The sequence below is a fragment of the Plecotus auritus genome (genome assembly GCF_963455305.1).
Source record: "Plecotus auritus genome assembly, chromosome: 3".
NCBI lineage: Eukaryota > Metazoa > Chordata > Mammalia > Chiroptera > Vespertilionidae > Plecotus > Plecotus auritus.
Window position 1 is genome coordinate 128,996,657 of NC_137772.1, and position 25,412 is coordinate 129,022,068.

At 48.4% G+C, this 25,412-nt stretch overlaps 1 protein-coding gene across 5 annotated transcripts in view; it reads right to left on the reverse strand.

The window, feature by feature from the left end:
* Positions 1 to 25,412, reverse strand: part of CACNA1C (calcium voltage-gated channel subunit alpha1 C) — a gene marked incomplete at both ends in the record, with an annotated part of 717,827 nt that overhangs the window by 147,449 nt on the left and 544,966 nt on the right. For all 5 annotated transcript variants that reach the window (XM_080661205.1, XM_080661203.1, XM_080661204.1 and 2 more), the window contains one exon: positions 21,055 to 21,227. In XM_080661205.1, the coding sequence (XP_080517331.1) occupies positions 21,055 to 21,227 (173 nt within the window). The remainder of the gene's footprint in view (positions 1 to 21,054; positions 21,228 to 25,412) is intronic.

The following is a 25,412-nucleotide window of genomic DNA, read 5'->3' on the forward strand; positions in this document are numbered from 1 at the left end:
TCCTCCACATAAGCAATTAAAACCTGGCTGATTTTAAGCCATCAGAAAGTAAATATAAAACAGGATTAAATATTAAGAAGCCAAACAAAGTGGCCTCATTAAAAAGGCACAATATAAGCATGATGTGCCATCACCACAATTATTATTACTGCTATAAATGGGGAGGAGGCGTGTGTGCCTGCCCTTGATCTGCAGCTATAATCCAGAGCAGAAGAGGAGGGTGGCTGTGCTCTCAGCAGGACATAAACAGCCAGTGCTCGCTCCCAAGCAGAAAATCTCTCTCCACAACTGTGGTGCCACTGAGTCAGGCCACCTCAGTTATTACTGGAGTTGAGGGGAGGTGGGCAGTGGCAGGAGGAGACAGGGGAAGGAGGTTTGGCTGCATCAAATAAACAGTCCCTCCCCCCGCCGCCACCTCACCTTCATTAGGGGTGACAGGGCAGCGTGGACATTCTCAGGCCCTTGGGACTAGGTGCAAACAGGACATCTGATCACACAAGAGAGTTGACACCTCCAAGGGAAAACAGCTCCCCGCAGCCATTGGGGATGTGACAGGGGCTCCTAGACGTAGATGATGGTGCATCTATTTGCAGAATTCCTTTGGAAAGCCAATTCTTTTAGGCACAAAACAACTTTTAGGTTGGAGAGAGGACATTATTCTGGTCTGCAAAGCCAGGGTTAGCAGTAGATGGTCACCCATGTGGTATGACATGAAATGAACAGGAACTATTTGAGTCCCAAATCCCGCTCCAACCCAATCCAGTGATATCTACTGCTAATCCCTTCATTTTAGGGTCTTGTCCCACAGAGTGCAAATATAGTCATTTCTATCTTTTTTTTTTTTAAAATATATTTTATTGATTTTTTACAGAGAGGAAGGGAGAGGGATAGAGAGTTAAAAACATCGATCAGCTGCCTCTTGCACACCCCCTACTGGGGACATGCCCGCAACCAAGGTACATGCCCTTGACCGGAATCGAACCTGGGACCTTTCAGTCCGCAGGCCGACGCTCTATCCACTGAGCCAAAACGATTTCGGCGTCATTTCTATCTTAATAGCAACAACAGCTCAGTGTTTTGATCACTTGCTCGATGCCAGCTACTCCTCCATGCACTAAACACATACTAACGATTAAAGCCTCAAAACAACCCTGTGAGGGGTCATCTGTCCCCATTATATGTTCCCAATTTACAGATCAGAAAATGGAGGCTTAGAGACCTGAGTTACTTACTCAAAGTGAGCAACTAATGAGATCCAGCATTTGAACAGCGATGGATGTTATGCCAAGTCAGCCCTCTCAACTACTATGCATACTGGGTAAATTCATAAAAGCCTTTCCTAATCACAAGAGAGTCCTGCAGATGTGCTTGCACCTGTAGGAGAAGAAGAGGGGCAGAAGGTGCAGCTGGAGGTCCGGAGGGAAGCCGCTCACTTTATAATCCTGCCCAGGGCCTCCCTGCCAGGAAGGGGGAGACAGGAAGCAGTGTGGTTAGGAACAGGGGCTGGAGCCAGGTGGCCCGAATTTGAATCCTGGCTCTGCCACTTTGGATATGTTACATCACTCCTCTGTGGCTCAGGTTCCCCACTGCAAAACAGATTTCCATCAAGCCTGCACTGCAGGGCTGGAAGGGGGAGGCAATCCTTCATTTTACAGGTGAGAATGTGAAGGTCTAGAGAGGCTCCGTGACTGGGCCAGGGTCACACAGCTGGCTAGTGGTAAAGGTCCAGTCCTCTTTCCACCATCAGTGATCCCTCCTTTTTTCACTTGTCACTAACTTATATCACGGAGAGGCTGAAAGCCAACCCTTGGTCATCATGGCTGAGCATAGGTCCAGGGCTCCCTCCCTGGTCTGGAATTCAGAACTTCCACAGTGGGTGAGTTGTTGACAACAGCTATATAGAGCTCATGGTCCACTCTTTTTCTCTTTTTTGGGGGGCTCTGTCTTCCACTTCACTGCTTTCTGCTGCTCAAGATAATTTTGGCCCAGGTCACATTTCCAGCAAGGAGGTCCTACATGGCCCCAGCACAGTCTCAAAGTACACACAGCGGGGAGTTATCTGGAGCAAGGAGCAGTACTTTCTTCAGCAGGGTCTCAGCCTTGCCCTCCCTTCCACCACCCAAGTCAATTGCTACCTTAAATTTCTAGGCTGCTTCCATTAGTGGCTTTTATGTGAAGTGAGTCACTTTAGCTTCCAGCCCCCTGGTGCCTCTTCAGCTCCATAGTTTCATGAATGAGTTTATGGGCAGCTGTCAGAATACCAATCACCATGTCCCCTTCTGCTGCAAGTCCTTTCCTGTCATTAATCTCCCAACTCTGCCTGCTGGATGCTTGCAGTTGTTATTTTCCTCCTTCTTCCCCTGGTTGCAAGACCAAGGATGCAGTGTGCCTGGTCTGTATCTTTCACTGAGAGGTCCTTTCACTGGCAAAGGCCCAGGGAGGCAGTGCTCCTCTCCTTAGCATCGGCCAAGCCTTGTTAGGACAGATGGTCACAGCTCAGGACCACGGTCAGAGAGGGGCAGCAGCCAGAGGCAGCATTCTGGGATGGTGAAGGGCTGTACATCGCGGTCTAGGAAGAAGCTGGAGAGGTTTAATTTAGGTACGGTAGGCTGGGCGGCCTCAGCACCATCTCATCTTTCCACGAGGAAGGAGAGAGTAGGTCTACAAGGAATAGGCATTGAAGAATGAGAATTTTGCTCTAATATAAGAAACATTTCCAAATGGCCTGGCTGCCTTGAGAGACTAGGAGTTGCTCATTATTGAAAGTTTCCCAGACATTGTTGGGGGTTTGAGAGGAGATGTCTAAGATTTCTTTTACCTTAGGAAAAAAAAAAGAAACTGAGCATTACAAGCAAGGAGCTCTGCATGAGGAACCCCAGACTGCTGATCGCTTGTGAGGGGCAGGGACTTGGCCCAGAGAGAAGCAGTTCTTGAAGACCTTATTGAATTCTCTCATAGGATAATGAGTCTCCTCCTTAGCACTGTTTCTTCATATCATGTCACTGTCACCACACAGAATGCTCAAGCTTTCCCCCAAGGCCCTTCGAAATTCGGTTTCACTCTACCCATCCAACCTTTTCCCATTTCAACCCAGCATTCACTCTCTGATCAGGCATTCAGCTCTACTCATGGCCTCCAGAACATGCCACACTTGGTCAGTGTTGGTTTGACCGCCTTTTGTGGAGGGCCTGACACATGCATGGTGCTTGCCAGGGACTGTGCACCTCCCTCTGATCTTTGCTCGGCTGGGAACTCCCCTGGGCTCTTCTGCAAGCCCAGTGTCTTCATGAAGCCTCCTAAACCACAGAGCATTCTTCTTCCAGAAACAGGCACCATTAGTGCCGTGTAATGCAGAACTCTGCTGTGCACAGGGTTCTTCGCTCATTAGAAAAGGGTAGAGCACTGTGTGGTTTAGAGCATGCTCATTAAATTACCCCAGTTAATCTTCACAACCACCTGGGGAGACAGCCAGGAAGGTGTCTTCATTCACAAGTCGTAGATGAGGAAACTGAGGTCAAGGGAGCAGAGCCAGGACAAGGACACAGGTCCCTGTCCTCTCCTCCCTGTTGCTTCCCCAGCCGCGTGTGCCTTTGACTGTCACTCAGGAATGGGTGGGAGAGTCAAGGCTCTCCTGGTCTCACCTCACTGACACCTGCCTTCTCTGTTCCACTCTCTGACACCAAGCTGACCTCCCCGGGCAACCAGATGGGAAGTGCTGCAGGGCTGGGATGAGGACTTGTAACTTCTGTTGGAGGGACAGGAGGTGTACCACAAATATTGGTGGGTACGTGGGCACACACACCTCATTCAGCTTTTTTCTACTCCTCTACCCTCAGAGAGGGGTAGGACTGCGCATGTCTGGGATGGGGCCAGGGTTAGTATTGTTTCATTCATTCACTGTTTCACCAGAGCAGGCACTGGAATGCACACAGTCAGCCACCTCAAGGCTCCTTCCTCCCTCCTGTGCTGTTTAGTGGAAGGGCCAACATGTGACCACGGTGGGCAGTGGCTGCTCATGCCCACAGCAGCTGTGGGGACTCTGAACCAGGCACAGAGAAGGAGAAACCAACCCCAAACAAAATGTGCCAGAACAGGTGGATTTTAATGCAGGACAATGTCACTTTTACTAGTAATGAATTAAAACTTCCCACAATGTTCTTCTTTTGGCACGAAATTCAACATTTTTAAGTGTCAAAATATCTATGATGTTAACACCTTCAGAAAATTTGACATATGAAGTTTTGAAGCTTGTTGTCAATACAAAAAATAGCATCCATATCAAATTGCATATATCTCAACATATGTGTAACTCCATCTATTGAAAAAAATCCGCATTATTAACCGTGACACTTAGTATTTCTCTACTGAGCAGCTATCCCTCCAGATTCTTCCTCTCCAGACTGACTCTGAATCAAAGGTTTTAATCACCCTCCACCCCCCCTCCCTCTTTTCCTTAATCTTAGAACTCTTCCATAACGTCTCAGGAGGGTTGGGCTTTTTGGAGTGGCTGACTGTTCTATCTTTAGAAGAGAAAAGGTTTTTGAAATATAGAGAATAAGGACACAGTCTTCAACATGCAAAAGGCCTGGAGGCACTGGCAGGAAGTGGGAATGCTAATGTTCCAGAAGTGACTGGGATGGAAGGCCGACCTTGGGTTCACCTGGGCGGGGTGTAGGCTGCCTCTGTGTGACTGCTCCCCCTGATTCCTCGAGAGCCTATGAGGATTCTTGCTGCAGGCTCACTGACCCAGGAAACCCAGAAGGAAGGAAAGGACACAGAGGCTGTGGTGAGGTGGAGTCCTGGTCCTGGTAGGGGGGATATTGTACAGGCTTTTCCTGTGAGGAAGGGGACTGTTGGTTGCATGGACTGTATGATGACAGGTGTGACTGGGTCTGTATAGCAGGGGTGTGGGGCCCTTGGGCAGATTTGAGCAACTCTATTCTTTTGCTGTCAGCAGTGCAGGAGTAATCCTTATCTGACGGCTGAAAAGGTATGAAGACAAGGCCTTTGCCTGAGTTAGGGAAAGCAGAAAGGAACGGTGGTCTTTTTCTAATTCCAGTAATAAAGTGGGAGAGTGAGCCTCCTTGCAGATGGGAAGGACCAAGCACAGAGGTCAGCACTGGTGAGGAAAGGGGGCAGCATCACCAGGGGTTGGGGAGGAGAGAGGCAGGAGAGAGCTGGCGTTGAAGCTGTACATTCCAGTCAGGAGTCCTGAGTGGCAGGGCCCTGCTCAGCACTGACTCCATGTTTGGGAAGGACACATTATTTTAACAGCTCAGTGCTTTCCTCCTGGGCTACTGGGAGGACCAATGAGAAGAAATGGACAATGATCTCAAAAGGGAATGTAAGGCAGGAGGGAGAGCAGAGAGGAGAAGCAATTAGCAGGAGTCATTAGCCATGCGAGGATAATTAGCAGCGCCCCTGGGAGGACATCGTTGCACCCATGACACCTCAGACCAGCTTGTGGAAGTTGAACAGCCCCAGGTATCAGCTCAAGAAAACAGAGTTTTCTAAGAACTGGAGTTGCACAAAAATGGGAGGGGTTTCTTGCGACCTGGTGAGTTCCTACCACAGAGTGTTCAAGAAGGGGGTGGGCTGTAGAGGACGGTCATGCATAATGGAGACCTGAGATGAGAGATTCTACCATTCAGTGCTTTCCAGGCAAAGACAAAGTTTTCAGGACACTGGCTCTGGGAAAAAGGCAGAAGTGTCAGGGCATGAAGAGGCAGGCTGCTGGATGCTGGAGAGAGGCTGTCCAGGGTCCTTCCGTAGAGGACACTTTCTCTCTTGTCGCCACCTGCTGCCTGGCCACGAGGAGAGAGCCAGTGTCTGCAAATGAGGATGTTCTCTCCCTGGCCCAGCCATACATCACTTCTGCACTATAGAACCCAAAGACAAAGACAGTGCCAGAGGGAGTCCCAGGATCAGACTGCTAAAGAATTTATAGAAAACCAGAGATTACTTGAGTATTACTCTTACATGTTAGGAAATTGAGGTCCAGAGAGGGAAGGGTTTGTTCGAGGTCACAGAGTATTAGAGCTGAGATGAGGAACCAACCAGGTCTTCTGACTTCTTTTCCACTTTCTTTTTCCCTCTCACCCCCATCTCACATTCCTATCAGCAGGTATTTTATGCTCACCTCTTTGCTGCCTTTATCATTAGATAGCCCTACTATTGGCTGTCTGGCCTTGGACAAATTATCTGAACCTCATCTTTCTCATATAAAAAAATAGAGCTAATAATACCAGTCTTGGAGGGTTAAAATTAAAGATACTGTGAGTTAGAGGAGATGCTTAGTAAGTGATAGCTATCATCTGCAATATTCAAGAGTGTGTAGAATGCCTGGACACTATATATATTTACTAGAGGCCCGGTGCACAAAATTTGTGCACAGGGGGGTGGTCCCCTCAGCCCAGCCTGCACCCTCTCCAATCCTGGACCCCTCGGGGGATGTCCCAGGGATTGGGCCTAAACCGGCAGTTGGACATCCCTCTCACAATCCAGGACCGCTGGCTCCTAACTGCTCACCTGCCTGCCTGTCTGGTCACCCCCAACTGTCCCCCCTCACTGGCCTGGTCACCCCTAACTGCTCCACCTGCTGGCCTGGTCGCCCCCAACTGCCCCCCTCTGCCAGCCTGGTTGCCCCTACTGCCCCCCTCCTGCTGGCCTGGTCACCTCCAACTGTCCTCCCTACTGGCCTGGTTGCCCCTCACTGGCCCCCTGCCTGCCTGGTCACCCCAACTGCCCCCCCCGCTGCAGGCCTGGTCACTCCCAACTGCCCCCCAGCTGGCTTGGTCACCCCCAACTGCCACTCCTGCTGGCCTGGTTGCCCTCAACTGTGCACCCCCCCCCACCCCCGCTGGCCTGGTCACCCCATGAAGCCTGCTGTTTGGTCGTTTCTGTGATGGCACCCTGGACAATTTGCATATTCCTCTATTATTAGTATAGACTTGGGAATGAAAAAGCAAAACACAGGCCAAAGAGAAGAGCCTCAGGATCACTTTTTGCATCTAAAAGATCATCTACAATCTAAACACTGATTGGAGATGATCTATGTGTTCTCGAGGCCTATATGGCTAAGTCCACCATGTTCCTTGGGGGGCCATCAGGGTCCTGGTGTCTTCATCGTTGTTGCCAGTCCTTTCATGAAATATTCATGAAGTTACTCCTGTGTGCCCAGCAACTTACTGTGACATGGTCCCTGCTTAGCAACTTGTAATAAGATAATTTGTAAAAATCTTTAATTAGGATTGATCATGAAAAACTATTTAAGCACAAATGGGAAAAAAAAAAAAAAGGGAGCTGCATCAGCCTCCCTTTTGTGCCACTTTAATTCTTTCTATGAACCCTAAAGTAGAAAAGGACCCATGAAAGATTGTGTTCTGTCCCCTTAACCTGCTCTCTGCCATCTCAGGAAAGGTCATTTGTGACCCAAGCTTGGCATCGTGGTGGTCCTTCCATCCTAAGTCTGAATGCTTCAGGAGTCAAGATGAAATCACATCCTCAGGGGCCCCTTCAGGATGGCCACTGCTACAGATTTCTACAACTTTGCTTCTATGAACTAGTGACACTAGTAACAGAGCAATATGGGGCCTCAGTTCCACTCTGGTTTTAAGTAGATTTTGGTCTAAACATGTTTTATAATATGCAACAATTGGGTTAGCCTCATGACAGATGTCATCCCTACCTTTGCCAGAGCAACATGCCATTTCCATTAGGAATAATGTTTCCTGGCCAGAGTAAGGCATGGAAAATAATATGGGGTCATCAACAATTCCCTTCAGTTTCACTGATCAGATTAAACTTAGCAACGGAAAGAGGAATTTACAAATTAGATGCCGTTCTCTATTTATTACCAAAATGGTTGCCTTCCACGACATCCAGGAGATACAGTTGAGATCTCATTAAGTCTCAGCTTGTGATAACATTTTCTCCATAAATCTCCATTGCAGCCAGTGAATGAAATGAGCATTATACCAAAGACCACATAATGGATCAAATCAAACCTCTGCCCCGTAGAAGGCAGTTGACCTTTTCAAGACTTAAACGTATGCAGCTTTCTGGTCCTACAAAGCAGCTGGGGCTTTATTCTTGGTTCTCTCTTAACCATTTGCTGACTTTCATGCTGAGCTGGCTACTGGCCTCACTGAAAGAGACATAAAATAAGGATATTTCTTGCATTTCTCTGGATATATTTGAAGAAGAAAGGGGAGAAGAGGTGAGTACATGAAGTAAAACATTGTGAAATATTCCCGTCCTTTCTCAGAAGTTAGAAAGAAGTTGTATTGACAGACAAGAAACAGAAGATGAAGAATTAACTTGTGTGTCCGATTCATTATACACCCTCTGCTGGGCCAGATCTGGCCCCATCTGACTTTAGATCTGACACAGTGACAAGAAAGGCCCTCTTCATCTGTCCCAGTGGCAGAATTCCAAAGACTTTCAGGCCAAGAGCCCACTTTTCTCCCAGTTCCGTTTACGTTGCTTCTGAGCCTCCTGCCACCACCCACCCCCGTGATCTGTCCTGAAACAGTGTTGAAACCTGCACGTACCCCTAAGAGACAGTGAACCTGTAAAAACTGTGAGCAGGGAGGATGTGCCCTTTTCTGTCCAGAAAACAAACCAGTTGACAGGGGACAGGGCCTGTAGAAAGTCCCAGCAATGCTGACAGGCAAGGCAGGCCTGGGGGATATGTGGCTCTGCCCAGAGGCTGGGAAATAGACTCAGTGACCTGGGGATCCCTTTGTTCCAGGCTTTAGGGTACACTGATTCTCTGATTGTGATGGAGCCACCCCCTTGGCTACAGGGGAATCCAGGGCTCAGAACAGGGATACGGAAAGATCATTGCAATGGACCGAATGTTTGTGTTGCCCCCAAATTCCCATGTTGAAACCCCAATCCTAATATGGTAGTATTTGGAGATGGGCCTTTGGGAGGTCATTAGGTTATGAAGTGGAGCTCTTACAAATGGGATCAGTGCCTTCCTAGATGAGGCCAGAGACTGGCTAGCACCCTTCCCACCGTGTGAGGACACTGCAAGAAGATGACTGGGAAGATGTGAACCAGGAAGACGGCCCACACCAGGGACCTGACCACGCTGGTTCTCACCTCCAGCCTCCAGAACTGTGAGAAACAAATGTCCGCTGTTTAAGCCACGAGGTCTGTGGTAATTTGTCAGAATAGCCCAGACTAAGACAGACACAAATCTTAAATGTACCAGCCCTCCCCTGTCCAGCTTTCCCTCTTCTCGCTGCCTTCAGCCCAGCCTAACACTGATATTTTTCCTTCTGTTTTTAAGAATTCCGTCCATCTCCCCAGGGGAGCCCCGTTCCATTAAGCAACTCCCTTTAGGAAACTCTGCTGTTCCTGACCAGGCTTCAGTCCTGACCCCCACTCAGGAGGCTTGCATACAAAGTGACCGAATGCAGAACAGCCCAGGACTCAGAGAAGGCGCTAGGACTGTTAAGAGGACTGACTCTCTCCCCTCACACGGGAGCATAAGCTTCCTCTGGAACCCTGTGGCTGTCACCAGAGGCATGCGTCTCTCCGTCCGCTCATGTAATCCTGAAGAGCAGAGCCCTCAAAGCCTCAGATTTGGAGCTGTTACTCAACATTTTTTTTTTTTTTTCATAAGCCACATCAGGCAAGGATTAAAGGAGGCAGAGTTATTTGGAATTCTACATGCGGTACCTTTCAGGGTGAAGGGACGGCTTGTTGTGTGTTTATGGTCATGGACAGAAAACAGGCCTTTGACCAGCAAGGGACAAAGGGCATGACAGGGCTCCCACTGCCAAGCAGAAAGGACAAGCCAGCTCTCAGGAAGACAGGCCACTGCTGCAACCTATCCACCAACCCTGACCTGGGGCGGCAGGAGCTGCTGGTCCCAAACACGCCGGGGTCTGCCAGCCCAGGACTCCGTCTCAGTGGGAGCAGATGACCAAGAAGCATCTTGGCAGTGCGTTCCTCACATGACTCTCATTTCAGCCCTGTCAGCCTCTGAAATGACTGATACCCCTGCTTCCAGCTTCTCCCTCCCTCTGACCGATTGTCCACAACCAGGGACACAGTGACCTTGTGACAGTGAACTTGTACCTCCACTTCAGTCTCTTCAGTGGCTCCTTCTTATCCAGAGGATCAAGTCCACCTCTGAGGCCCTTTAAGACTAGACCTCTGTCTTCCTCCTGACTTGGTCTTTGCTTTCTTTCCTGGGCACCCTCTCCCTCATCCCCTTCCTTCCCTCTTTGCCTCCTTCCAGTTCCTCCCCATTATTTGTTTCTATGCTTTACATATGCAGCTCCCTCAGCTTAAAACGACCTTTCTCATCCTTTTGGTCTGTAAACTTCTACCAACTGTAGGCAGCAGAGACACTGCTACGTGTGTACCCAGCTCAGTTGTGTTACCTCTGCTGACTGTTTCCCAGTCCTAGAAGCTAGGTGGAGCTGATAACTGTGTTCTGGCCAGTGGACTGTGGATGGGGGCGATGCCCACTCTGCCAGGCCTGGCCTCCAAACCCTCCTGCCTGCCCCATGCTCCCGCTCCCTTTCCCCTTCTGCTGGCCAGCTGCAGGGACCCTAGAAGACCTCTGCAGCCAGGAGGTGGTACAGATACTGGAGGGAAGGCGCCCAGGTCCCTGGAGACTGTGGAGGTGCACTTCCCCTCCTGCCAACACTGAACCCACAGTGAAGTGTGGAGTAGAAGCAACCTTCACTGTAACAAGTGACCAAGATTTGAGCTGAGGTTGCTATTACAACTGGCCTGTTCTGACTGTCTCCGTCCTCCTCAGAAATCATTCTCTGGGTGGGCAGCCCCTTCCACCTCCCTCCAAACTATTCTCTCTCTTCTGTATTCCTCCAGTGCCTTGTTTATGCCATCAACTCATTGCTGCAACCTGCTTATTGGCACCTTTGTCTCCTTAGCTAGGCGTAGGTCCCCTTAGGACACAGACTGTCATTTATCTTGGTATTCCGAGTGCCCAGTTGGTACTTAATATGTGTTGAGTGGGTGCACAAATGTCTCTTTCACACAAGCAGGACAGTTTAGCATGTATATTCCAGAGGTCTCCCCACAACGGCCCCCTATTGAGGCCAGTGATCCCCGTTTCTCTGCTCTTTCCACTGGCTCCCGTGCACGCACCCCATGGTGGGACGCAGTCCATGGTAATCTTCTTCCATTACCAAATGATAACTTTCCACATTAGCAATGGCAGAGGCAGGAGCTGTCACTCTTCCACTAACAGCATCTGACAGATAATGTATCTTGATGTGACATGGGGTTTTTATCTCCCGTCTATGTGGAAGGGAGTGGAGGATGGAGGGAGCCAAGGCAACTATCCTGAGTGCTCTGTTTAGAGGCTGAGCACTGGTTATTGGAGGAAATGGATCAAAGGGAAATTTGGGATGATTCATCTCCCATTCACCCCCTTGGCTGAGCTACTCTCAGCTCTCAGGTGTGCTGATCTGTTTGCAAAGCACCAAATTAAAATCAAATCAGCATTTTATGGGTGCCTACCCTGGGCGAGGCTGCAATTTGTCATAGGGGTTTGTGGCTTCAGGTAGGTGACAGGACTTCTCCCAAAACTACACAAATGAACTTCTCTCTGTGAGGCTGTCCCTGAGGGGATCTCTGTGCTGGGCACCTGGGAGCATCAGGGTCTCAGAGCCACTGCCCTGTAGTGCCGCACAATCCTGCGTCAGCAAAGTCAGATCATACCACGTTCTGGGTGGTGAACTTGCCAAGGCGGGAGAGGGGATGGTCCATGAGCTGGAACAGCCCAGTCCTGAGCATGCTGGCTGACCACTGCACCCCTCTAATCAAGTTCAAAAGCAGCCGAAAACGGAAAGAAACTGACAGGTCACATGATTGATATGCCTCCTTCTGTGCAAGACTGTCTCTCAAACCATCCCAAATGGAGGTTTTGATCTGTTAAACGTCTTTTTTTTTTTTTTGCTTGAGGAAGATAATGCCATAACCTGCTTTTATGCTTCAAACATAGTTCTTATAATCATAAATCTTATCTTTTCTCTCTCCCCTTTTTAAAAAAATCAAACATATGACTCTTTGTGTTCACATTTAAGGTCAGTTAAAAAAAAATATACAATCCATGGACACTATTGCTTGATTTTTATCTATTATTGAAATTTATAGAAATGGATCCATATAGTATGTGTGTGTGTTTTTTCAAATCTTCACCCAAGGAAATGTTTTTATTGACTGTAAAGAGAGAGGAAGGGGGAGAGAGAGAAACATCGATGTGAGATAGAAGTATTGATTGATTGCCTCCCATATGAGCTCCGACCTGGAATCAAACCACAACCTTTTGGTGTATGGGACAACGCTCCAACCAACTGAGCCACCTGGCCAGGGCTAAGGTCCGTTTTCCTACTTCTCTTCTCCTTTCCTCCATCCATCTTGCTTTGCATATTAAACTGAGGGTGATAAATGCCATAACAAGGGAGGTGAGAGGCTACTCTGGCTGAGGGATCAGAAGGATGCCCTTCTAGTTGCCCCCTGGCTGGAGGAGGAGAGTCAGAACATTACTGAGGGAGGGACTGTGGTATAGGGAGTGTGCTACAGAGTCTGCAGAACTGAACTCACGGCCTACCTACCAGAGGTTAGGTGAAAATTTGAGCTGTGTTTCACGAACAAATTAATTTCTCTGAGCCTCAGTCTTCCCACCTTGAAAATGGGGATATTAGTACCCACATGAATGATCTTAGCTAGAGAATTAAATGAGATCATCTGTATCTAGCTCCTGCCCCAGTCCTGGCTCTGCCTTCTAGTCCAGGGAATCCCACAGAGGCTGATATGTGTCCACTGTCCAACTTCAGTATTCAAAAAGCAATTCCACACATGTTATGGAATAATGGTTCCCCTCAAAGAGAGAATGCAAGAGCAAACAAGGCCTTGCCCCTTGTCCCACTGACCATCAAATGGATATATTTCTACCTCCTTCCGGTTGTTCCTCTAGGCTCACTTTTTAAACTCTGAAATCATTTCTACCCACTCCATCAATGACAACACACTCTCCAAAGGCCTACCATGAGTACAGAGAGAACAAGACAAAGGGGATTTGGCCAACTAGGTAGGAATCTATATATATAAAAGCCTAAGTGACCAGCCGACTGGCCAGTAGCTATGATGCTCAATGACCACCAGGGGGCAGACACTCAATGCACAGGCATGGAAACCTGGAACAGACTGATGAATCTCAGAGGGAAGGGGAGAGGGGGAGGGCGGGAAGAGATTAACCAACGATCTTACATGCATACCAGAGGCCTGGTGCAAGGATTCATGCACTGGTGGGGTCCCTTGGCCTGGCCTATGGGGATCGGGCTGAAACCAGCTCTCCAACATCCCCTGAGGGGTCCTGGATTGTGAGAAGGCACAGGCCAGGCAGAGGGACACCACCAGTGCACAAATCTGTGCACCAGGCCTCTAGTGTAGAGATATAGAACCATAATTCTCTTGCTTGAAAGAGGATTCAATTCAATTTTCAAGATTTTTTTTGGGAGAGGAAAATCTATTAAATATAAATCACTGTCCCAAATGCTGAGTAGGAGAGCATATACTCTCCCTCCTGAGAGCTCTCTATATGACAACAGGGCTGGGCCATTCCTGCTCACACTGGTGCTCTGATCTGCCTGTGCTGAGAGCAGGGGTCTTGAAGGGCATCAATGAAGATGCACTCTCTGTATTGGTTTGGCAGGCTGGGTAGAAGAGGGAAAGGGTGCTATAGGCAGAGGGAGGAAGGATTTACAAAGATCCAGAAACAGCAAATTGCAGGCCTGTTTGGAAGCAGGAGCAGTCTGGTTTATTCCTTCTTATTGCTGAGTAGTATTCCATAGTGTGGATGTACCATTGTTAAAACATTCATCCATGGAAGTATATTTTGGTTGTTTCCAGTTTGGGGCTATTACAAATAAAGCTGCTATGAATAACAGATTCATAGCACAGATTTTTATGTGTACACAAGAGGCCTGATGCATGAAATTCGTGCACAGGGAGTGGGGGTGTGTCCCTCAGCCCAGCCTGCACCCTCTCCAATCTGGGACCCCTCGAGGGATGTCCGACTGCCCGTTTAGGCCTGATCCTGGTAGGAGAGTGGGGGGAAGGCTGGACAGTCGGACATCCCTGTCACAATCCAGGACTGCTGGCTCCCAACCGCTTGCCTGCCTGCCTGCCTGATTGCCCCTCACTGCTTATGCCTGCCAGCCTGATCACCCCCTAACCACACCCCTGCCAGCCTGATCTACGCCTAACTGCTCCCCTGCTGGCCCAATTGCCCCTAACTGCCCTCCCCTACAGGCCTGGTCACCCCCAACTGCCCTCCCCTGCTGGCCCAGGTAACCCCTAACTGCTCCCCTGCTGGCCCAATTGCCCCTAACTGTCCTCCCCTGCAGGCCTGGTTGCCCCCAACTGCCCTCCCCTGCAGGCCTGGCCCCTCCCAACTTCCCTCCCCTGCAGTCCTGGTCCCCCCCAACTGCCCTCCTCTGCAGGCCTGGTCCCCCCCAACTGCCCTCCCCTGCAGGCCTGGTCCCCCCAACTGCCCTCCCCAGCAACCCAGGATGCCAAGCCTTCCAGCCCATCTCCCACTCTGCTCTCCTGTCAGGCTTGGCATCCTGGGCTGCTGGGGTGACCCGGGATGCCAAGCTTTCCCGCCCATCTCCCACTTTGCTCTGGGGCAATTGAGGACGCCAAGCCTCCCCCCCCCCCCCACTCTCCTGCTCAGCCTTCCCCCTACTCTCCCGGTTGCTGGGGCGACCCAGGATGCCAAGCCTTCCCCCCACTCTCCACAGGCTCCGTGGCTCTGGCCAGTGCCACCATTTTGGCCTGTCAATTTGCATATTCCCTCCTTATTGGCTGTGGGTGCAGCCATCTTTATCGTGAAGTGATGGTTAATTTGCATGTTACTCTTTTATTAGGCAGGATAGCTTTTAATTTCTCTGGGGTAAATTGCTAGGAGTGTAACTGCTAAGTAAGTATATATTTAGATTTTTAAAGAAATGGCCAGACTCTTTTCCAGAATGCCCGTACCATTCTCTGTTCCAACCAATAATGGATAAGTGATCCTGGTTCTTCACATCCTCACCCAAGTTTAGTGTTGTCACTACTTTTTATTTTATCTGTTCTTATAGGTGTCATGATGGTCTAAATTTGCATTTCCCTAATGACTAGTGATGCTGAACACATCTATGTAAAGACACGAAGTTTATAATTGGTTTCAGAGTTTCTTTTGGCTAATTACCTTTCTTTCTCCAAGCCTCAATATTTTTCCATCTGTAAAATGAGAGAATTTAAAACTATATGACCCCTAAATAAGTGTCCAGTTCTAAAATTCTTTGTACCATTGGATCCACCCTGGGGGAGTTTGTTTGCAAGGTGAGGAGCATTTAATTTTCCCTTTACACACCAGCTATTGCCATCTGCCAGGCTTTATTTTGTAGGTATGGAGAGACAGCCAAAGCTTTTGACAAGGGAATGGCATGTCAGCTCTAGGAAGACCGGCTTGTCTACATTGTACTAGATATATGTAAGTAGTGCTGGGGAGCAGGGCAGGCAGGTGGCTGCTGGTCTAGGGGAACAGAGGTGGAGAGGAGAGCAGGGAGCAGGCAAGAGGGACTTTCTAGGAGGTCAACTGATAAGACTTAGCAATTGATTGAATGTAGGAATTGATAACCATGGAGAGATCTGTCTTACACTACAAACTTTAGAGGGCTGGGGTAGCCTTTAAATTCTCTTAATGACATGAGAGGGAGGTTCCTATATGGATAGATGTTTAATAAATGCATTTTCTTTATCTTGAGGGGGGGAAAGAAAGCAAGAATTCCATCTTTATCTTTCTTTATGGCTGGCCTTCTCTCAGATGCATCATTCGAGGCAGGAAATTGACCCTGTGCCTTGCAATGGTGCTTCTCTGCTGATGACAATGACCTGTGCAGCAGCGACAGTTTTGTAGTTGGTGCCTTTAAAAGGGATGCTCATTGCTGCTCAGAGGGAGGGGAAAGGCCTCAATATTACCCTGTCTTTTCCAGAGAGCAGAGGGGTGTGGAGCCAAGACCCTTGAGGCTGCCTACTCTGGAAGTGGCACAAAAGGCAACAGGTACAAACATGCCCCTTTATTGCCTCTTTTCTGTCTTTTTGGACCCTAAAATGACTCTTGAGTATCATCTTGTCCTTTTCTCCAAGGCTGTCTGTAACCAGCTGCAGACTGGGCCTGATGAAGGACTGGATGCTGACCCCTTAGGGTCCAGGGAGGCTGGGCCATGTGCTTCTCCTTCCCTGTCTGGAAACCCTCAGATGACTGGCAGCTAGGCTGCACCCAAAATAGGAGGTCTGCAGCGTGATGCCATCCTGGGAAGTCTCCAGACTCAAGACACTCATAAAACAAGACTCTGCCCTCAAGCTTTAGGCGTCACCATGACACCAAACAGCTCTTGTCAAGACACCAGTGACCCCACACTGCTAAGCCCGGTAATGAGTTCCCAGCGCCCACCATACTCGCCTCTCAGCAGCACTGCCCTGGCCTTTCCCACCTCCATGCCCTTCTAGTCTCTGCTGCTGGCTCTTTCTCACACCCCAGCCTCCACACGTTGGTAGAGGTGGGAAAGGCCAGGGCAGTGCTGGCCTCTCCCATTTCTCTCCACTCTACTTCCCAAGTGATCTCATCCAGACAAATAGGTTTAAATACCTTCTATATGTTGTTGACTTCTCAAAATATAATTTGTCCCAGACCTCTCCCCCAACCTCAGATGAATTCCCAATTGCCTACACACCATCTGCATTTGGATGTCAAATAGGCATTTCAAACGTCTGGGTGTGAGACTTTTCCTAATATTCCTGCCCTGACACCTATTCCTCTAGCAGCCTCCCCTGGATCAGTACATGAGGATTCCACACTTTCTGCTGTTTAGACAATCACCTGGAAAACTTTTGGTTTCTCTCTTTCTCTCATACACACATCTTATATCTGATACATCAGCAAATGATGTCATTCTGGAGCCTTTCTGTATCACTTCATTGTTACCAGGACAACATGGAGTTGCACTGTGTCACCTCATTGTTACCAGAACAACAAGGAGCCTCACTGTGTCACCTCATTGCTACCAGGACAATGTGGAGCCTCATTGTATCACCTCATTGATATCAGGACAACGTGGAGTCTCACTGTGTCACCTCATTGCTACCAGGACAATGTGGAGCCTCATTGTATCACCTCATTGATATCAGGACAACGTGGAGTCTCACTGTGTCACCTAATTGTTACCAGGACAATGTGGAGCCTCACTGTGTCACCTCACTGCTACCAGGACAACGTGGACCCTCACTGTGTCACCTCATTGATACCAGGACAACGTGGAGCCTCACTGTGTCACCTCATTGCTACCAGGACATGGTGTCATGGTCTCTTGAGGCAGGAACCTCCCCCCTGGCTCCCTGCTTTGCTCTTGCCCACCTCCATTTCATTCTGCAGATTGCAGCCAGGGAGTTCCTGGTAAACGCGGGTCAAGTCATATCACTTCTCAACTGAAAACTCTCAGTGGCTTCTAGCTCACTCCTCAGAAAAGCCCAAGTTCTTACAGTGAGTCTCATGGTCCACATCCTGGTTACCTTGGAACTCATCACCTACCCCTCCCCCCCTTACTCACTCCCCTCCAGTCACATTAGCCTCTTCTCTGCTCCTCAAATACATCAGCCCTGCTCCTCCCTTGAGGCCTTTCCACCGGCTGTTCCCTTTGCCCAGAATGCTCTTTCCCTAAATATCTACATATTTCCTTACTGCCTTCAAGTCTTTATTCAAATGCCACCTTCTCAGCGAGGTACTTCTGGGCACCCTACCTAAATTACAACCTCTCAGGACTTCTGTCTCCCTCTCGTACTTCACCTTCTCCATGGTACTTATCACTCTGTGACATACCATTTAATTGACTGACTGTCTCCCCACTAGGAGGTAAGTTCCCTGAGGGCAGGGATTTTTGACTGCTTTGCTCATTGCTATACCCCCTGCATCTGAAACAGTGTCTGGCACGGAGCAGACTTTAATGGGTGGATGGATGGGTGGAAGCATTAACGGGAACATGTTTTTGGATGTAATTTACCAGCTCCATCATTACTCTAATAACTTAGAGAAGTACCTCCTAACTGTGTCCTTGTTCTCTGTCTTCTCTACCACTGCTCTTTCTATTTCCTCCATGGTGTTTGTAGCTTTTCCTAGGAAAAGTGCGTGGTCGGGCTCCTGCAGGTATGCTCACTGTCCTGCCCTGGTGCCACCTCTCTGTCACCATGTCCTATTCCAGCAGCAGCTGGCAGGTGCTGACCTGGCTTCTGCCCAGGGAAGAACAGAAGTTGCCAGAGCCATTGATGAATAGTGATGATACCTTTTTTTCTTAAAAGACTACTTTGTTTTTGAGCTGAAAAGAACTGGCAGAGCTTACTATATTGTAAATTTTTAGCAATTTCAAAGGCTAAGATACTACTTTAATTGAAACATACATATAAATTATAGCAGCATTTCTCCCCTTGTGTTTGTTTCAAAGGGCAAACTATGAAGTTTTGAAGACAAGAATATAGTTCCTGAGCCATACGCTTGCCTTTTCTGCAAATATATTAGGTTGCCAATTCCCTAATAATTTAATCACTGCTTTTATTGGACTTCCCCAATAGACACAGTCCTTTGGACTGGTTTCCTGGCTCCATTACTACATCTCTCACATCCATTTCATTGGCTTCAGGGCTTTATTTTACTCTTCATCTTGCTTTTTAATAGACTCATTTCCTTGCCCACCCAGTAGGACTGTTCTAGCAACATTTCAACAATTGAAGGTGGCAGGCTCCCACTCTGTTCTCCTAGGACAAGGCTGGCTGAGGACCAGAAGCAGACAGCAAAGGCTCCTCCAGCCATCAGGAAGGAGCACACGGTGGGAGGAACAGCAGTCTCCAGAGTTTGATTTCATCCATATTCGGACTTCGGAAAATCTTGGCAGAGGTTCTGTCCACTGGATTAGGCAGTTCATCATACTCATCCCAAAGCCTGGCCAGAAATGTGGGGGGACCGGCCTTGTCCACGTGATCTGGTCCAGCAGCAAAGAATTCTCTATGCTGGGAACACCTTGGAATTTATTCATTTAATGGTCAGGACAGGAAAGCAGCACAATTCTAGTAAGCTCTTGCTTTAGGCAGAGAACAGAATAACTACGTGTGTCTGTGGACCACAACTGATTGCTAAGTAGTGGATGTTGCTCATTTTTAATAATATGCTAAGAAACTTGCTCATCAGCATTAACTATGACCCTGGGCCTCTGCCCTGACTAAGGATGGAGAGGGGCCAAGATGCCAGTTTCTGTGTTTCAGAGGTCAGCTTCTCTGTGGTACTTATCTACCGTACAAGTCCATGTCACAAACTAACTACGCCTCAGTTCCATCAACAGTATAATAGACTCTTCCAAGCATTTTCTCAGAAAGACCCCAGTGGAACAATTGCTCACTGTTATAATCCATTGAAGGCCTTGTCTTCCAACCTGCCTCCTTAGGTTATTAAATTATGTCATTACCAGTCCCTGTTGTTTGTGTGTTTTAATTTTGTGTTTGCCTCTTGAGCAGCGATCAGAAAGGGAGCATTGGTGGAGGGTTCTATCGGTCTCTGCAGCTAAACCATTGCTGTCTTCTTCCCCACTTCCTCCACCCAATCCTCCTCTAGATCCCCCGTCAGAACTCAGATGCTAATAAGCAGAAACTCACAGAAACCAGTCGGGAGTTTGAACACATGGACATAACAAATGCCTACTATAAGGGCAAGAAGCTAGACTCACTGTATTTATATGTATGTGCTAGGATATATATGCACACACACGCCTGTGCACACAGGGATTTCACAGCTGATGGGAAGACCATGCTTTTCTCAGGGCAGCTGGCCTGGCAGTCCTGCGCCTTCCTGGCTCCTTAAGGAGAGAAGCATCTGATCCATACCAGCGTCCTGCTTCCCTCCATCAGCCTCCCTGAGACTCGGTGGGTACTATCACCTTCCGTCCACTCAGGGAATGTTTCTGGCTTCCCACCTTGCCTGCCTGTCTCCATACAGCAACCATCTTGTTGGCTTTTTAACCTGTTTGGTTCCTGACTACCCTAGATGCTCAAGGTTCAGGAGCATGTTTTCAAGTTATGCTGTTTGAGGAAGAAACACTTAGCAATTAGAATATAACTTAAGGAACGCTGCTTCTTCAAACATGCAAAATGAAAGGGAAAGAGTGCACACAGAGAGAGGAGGCAAGTGTGTGGTCATCAGAGAGAGGGAGGTCCAATGAAACAGGGAGAATAGTCGGACCTAACACAGTGGTTCTCAAATGCACCCGGCAGCACCATCATCTACAGGCTGTTCAAACCAATTGCTGGGCCCCACCCCAGGATCTCTGAGCCAGCAGATCTGAAGTTCAGCCTGAGTTTCTAGCAACTTCCCAGGTGCTGCTGGTCCAGGGACCACACTTTGAAACCCACTGGGCTTATCTGGTGAGAGTCTTCCCCGTGCAACCCCAGAGGAAGGGATTTAGCTCAGTTTCTATAACCCTGTCAAATGCCTCTAGGCTTCCTCAGTCTTCCCATTTAGTACTTTGAATCTAACCTCCTTAAGAGAAACCTTTGGCTGCTTTTTCTATGAGAAAGCACAATGGTGCTTGGAAGTCTGCTGCAAAGGGGGCGAGGTTCCTGCTTTCTAGGGAGCTGCTTGGTGGAAAGTATTCTTTGTAACAAGCCTGGTGCAGGAGCCTGCCCTCTGCCCAAAGAGATGGAGCCCAGAGGGGGATGTCTGATTTAAAAATAAGGAGTTTACCTTAGCAAAATCTAAACTGTCCTTAAGATCCAAGATTCTAAAAGAAAATGAGGCTTTACAGATCAATCACAATTATTTCACTAACTTCTATGAGTAGCAAATGACTGCAAGCAATGAGACCAACGTTGTTCCAGGAATACAACTGTAAAGAAAGGTTGGTGGTAGAAGGTTTCTGCTATGCTCCCACCATCTCTTCCCTCTCTGAGAACCCAGCCAAGACATAGGATGCTGCTCACTGTTTCGGGGTTTCTCCTCATCCATGCCTTCGTCCTCGTTCTCAGGGTCGATGTCTTCTGCCTGTGTGATCCAGTCCAGGTAGCCTTTCAGGTCCTCTTCCAGTTGTTGCTTCTCTCGCAGCTTTTGGAAATCCCCCCGAGCCTTGGCCTTCTCCCTCTCTTTGGAGAACTCTCTGGAGAGAGAGTAGAGTGGGCAGGGCAGGGAGCGCATGGAAGGAGGGCATGGGTGGGGTGTGAAGGAGGGATGGAGACAAGGGGAAACAAAAGTGAGGATGGCTTTGCACTAGGAAGCCCGCCCACATGCCCCAACTTCCACAGATAGCTTTCTCTAGCCATCCCAGGTTATGTCTTGGCTCTTACATAAATAGAAAGAGTCACTAAATGGGATGGATAAAACCCATTTCCCTTTTTCCTGGGTCATGATTACAGGCTTTGCAGTAACAACTGTTCTCCAATGACCTGGAAACTCCTTCCGAATAGTAACCAAAAAACCTCCACAACAGTTGGAACATGCATTCGCCTTTCCCCAGCATAGGAACGCAGGAGGAAAGTCTCAAGAGCCTCTGGGTGACAAAAGGTGTTAGGAGTCGGGTGTGCTGAAGCCTGCTTAGCCACAGTGGCTCCTGAGAGCCACCTGCACGTGGCTCTTCCCAACTCTGGCTTCAGTGAGGTCTCTGTGGTGGCCATGGTGGGAATATTTACAACATGGGAATTGGCAAATGTTATAAACCACCGCTTTCTCCCCTAAAGAGCCAATTGTTAAATAGGTACCAGTCCACCACTGATTTGAGATCCAGGGGAATGAGTCCCCTCCTTCTTTATTCTTATGATCAGGCTCTTCCTGCCTCTCTTAGCTGTCTGGAAGGATTTCTAATCTAGAGAAAGTGCTTTCTCACATGGAGACAATGAGGGTTCCAAACACAAGAAAATGTCCTGGGGGCTGCCTTTTAGGTTAAAAAAGAAATCTAATCATAATGGAAAAATACATAAAATCAAGATGATATAAAAGTTAAATGATGCATTCATTTTAAAGTAATAATGAGTAGAAATTGGAATTGGAGTTTGCCAAAAGGGCCTATTGAAAAATTTGACAGCATGGCTATTTATTTTCTATTTTCTATGATTCTGTCCTTATTTCTCTCTGATTTCAAATTCACTTTCCTAGCAAGGCAGGGCTGGCAGCAGAAGGTGGTGATCAAGAAGGCTAGTTCTTAACTTGCCAAGCAAGTCTGTGTCTTTTCTTCCCAAATCTTACACAGGAGCATTTCTCTGCTTGATACTTAGTCTATGGGAATGGGGCCCTCAGTGGTGTGTGTGTGTTGCATTGGGCATCTTGTTTAATTCTTATAAATATGTTTCCTTCTTCTCTCACCAGTAAAGGTGTAGTTCACGGCAGGCGGCTGCAGAAACCACCTTGAAAGAATTCCTTGCACAAGCCAGACACTCTACAGAAGCACCTTGGAAGGAAGGACACACCAACAAACCTTAGTGGGCACATGGGCTCAGCCCCTGAATCCACTGGGTGACTTTAGCTGGCTTTCTCACAGGCTAGTATGCACATTTTGCTAGTGCTGCTTTGGAAAGCATGGGTTTTAGAACTCACTGTTTTTATGGTGAATGGGGTTGGGGCTGGAAGTGGTCTAGGGAACTTCTTAATTGGGAGATGTGGGAGCTCTCAAGTTAACGAGTTCTCTTCAACTGCTGCCTTAATGATGCTCTGGTTTGGATGGAATTTTCTTCCTAAATCTGATTGAATTCTAATTGGATTGAACTTGCTTTTCATTGGGCTTCCTGCCAACTGGTGGGTACCTTCATTTCCTTCCCAGGGAGTTTAATCCAGGGAAAAGGAGCCAGATTAACAGCTTGCAGTGACGATGGAAGCCTTGCTCTGCACTGCCCCGCCGTCCTTTTGTTATTGAGGTGGACAAGGAAAGATGCCAGCCACCTGCCCCCAAATCTCTGTACCTAGTCACACTGCCCCAGGGCTGTAGGCTTGCTCTCTGGAGAGAGTCACTTCATATAGAAGTTCCCTCCCTATGCGAATCAACTCCAATACTGCACTTCAAAGCCCCTCTCTCGGCTCTCTTTCTGCCCACACGCAATTGCACCTCCATCCCTCTCCCGTGGAGTGGGTTTGGGTTGTAAGGTAACTAAATAGCTGAGGGTTTATTTAGGCTCTTTTGGAATATTTTGCAGAGGGTTCAAGTTCTAGTTACAAAACAACTACCCATCCTTCTTCTAGGGTTGGGAGGATAGGACTGGGGCCCAACTGGAGTAGGGACGATTGACCCAGACCTGTTACAGATCTGCCCTGTGGAATAAAACACACCATCGGTACCCTCTGGGGACTCAAAGTAAACATCAAACATCCCCTATGATGAAGGAAAACTGAGGTGTGTTGGGAGGGTGAGGGGGATGGAAAAGTGGCAGGGTCAGATCGGAAGCCTATGGCTCCCCTTGGCTCCCAGGGGTCATGGGACACAATCACACTGCAACCGAATGGAAGGTGAGCCAGGTTTCCCTATCCATACCCCACGCAGTAAGGGGTTTTTCTGGGTGGCAGTGCCTGGCTCTCTTTTATCTCCTCGCCTGGATGCCAGCCAGGCACCTGCTCTGGGGACTGAGCTAATGAAGACATGAAGCCCCAGCCTGTCGGGCTGTGCTGGGCCCAGGGACGGAGTCAGCTAGACAATCAGTCACAGCTGTGGGATTTGTCATAGGCAGAAGCTCTTCTCTAGCCAGCAGGGGCCCACATGAAAAATGAGGGTGGAGTGGAGAGCCAGAGGACCAGCACTCACTAATGTAAAGCGAGCGCAGGGACGTGCAAGTGGAAAATCCTCAATACCGACGGCTGGTGCTCTAGGTCCTCTATGATCCATACAGCCGATCCTCATTATTCATAGATTCTGTATTTGCGAATTTGCCTACTCACTAAAATTTATTTGTAACCCCAAGTCAGTTACTCATGTGCTTGTGAGGTCATCTGCAGACATCTGTAGAATGGAAGAAAACTGGAGTCACATCCCCAGCTGAGGTCAGACAAGATGACCCGTTGCCTTCTTGTTTCAGCTCTCAGACTGTGAGCAGAGGTTCTTTTTATGTCTGTCTATTGCCACAGTTTTATGGTCTGCTTATTGCCACTTTTGTGTTTTTGTTGGTGATTCTGCTGTTTAAAATGGCCCCCAAGCATAGTGCTGAAGTGCTGTCCAGTGTCCTAAGTGCAAGAAGGTTGTGAGGTGCCTCCTGGAGAAAATACATGTGTTAGATGAGCTTTGTTCAGGCATGAGTTACAGTGCTGTTGGCCATAAGTTCAATGTTAATGAACCAACAATGTGTATTAAATAAAGTGTACTTAAAGAGAAACACACAAAATACATAGTTATGTACTGATCACTTGATTAAAATGGTGTGATCAGAGACTCGCGGGAACCTCACCCTGTATTTCTCCTGAGACCAGTGGTTCGGGATTGATAATCAGCACTTGTGGGGACGTCACAGAATAATGAGAATCGACTGTCTATGCTGCCATCTCTTCTGCTTCCACCCACAAGGCATGTTCATCCTTGCTTTTCTCTTGCTTCTGTCTGGACCTGGGTTTTGTGCCATGGTCCAATTATGCCTTCAGTTGGTAACATGCTTACCCACCTGGCTCTCTGCTTTTGGGGGAGAGAGACATGCACATATCCCCAGGGGAAAAGAACTGGATACCTAGAGGTACTGGGCCCCTTGTCAACTGGAGGCACATGCTTGAAGCCCTCTGTTCACAATCACTTAAAAACATAACTGGATTCCAGAGTCCAGGGACTTGCAACTGATTACAGCATCCAGTGCAGTTTTGAGACTCTCACCATCACTGCTGCTGTAATTCTGATAGGCTGGAGCGTAAGCCTTCTCAAGGGGAACACAAATGTAACCTGATTCATATCTATAATACCAGGCCTGCGAGGACCAATACATAATGAACACGTATATTCTTTCCAATGGCTCTATCCAGCCCTGTCAGGATATGTGAGTATCCTAGATGAAGGACACCCAAAGGACCCTTTGACGACCAACTTTATTGATTCCCAACTTTTAAATGGAAGCTTCATGGAGTGTCATCTTCCCTACTGCAGCAAGCTCCAAGCACACTTTAACCTTTTCTTGGTGCTGAGGGACATAATTTGAACATGAGTTACTCTTAACTGACAGCTGTAGGTTTCATGCCCCCAGTCCCAGAATGCTCTAAGCCTGCAGTGCTGCTGAGTGGGGGCTGCTCTCTCTGAGGGACTGTTAAGACTTGCTGGTTGCCAGCCCCCATGCTGAACAGCCCTGCCCTGCTGCAGCCTATGGCGCTGGCTCTACACCTTCCTCCTGGG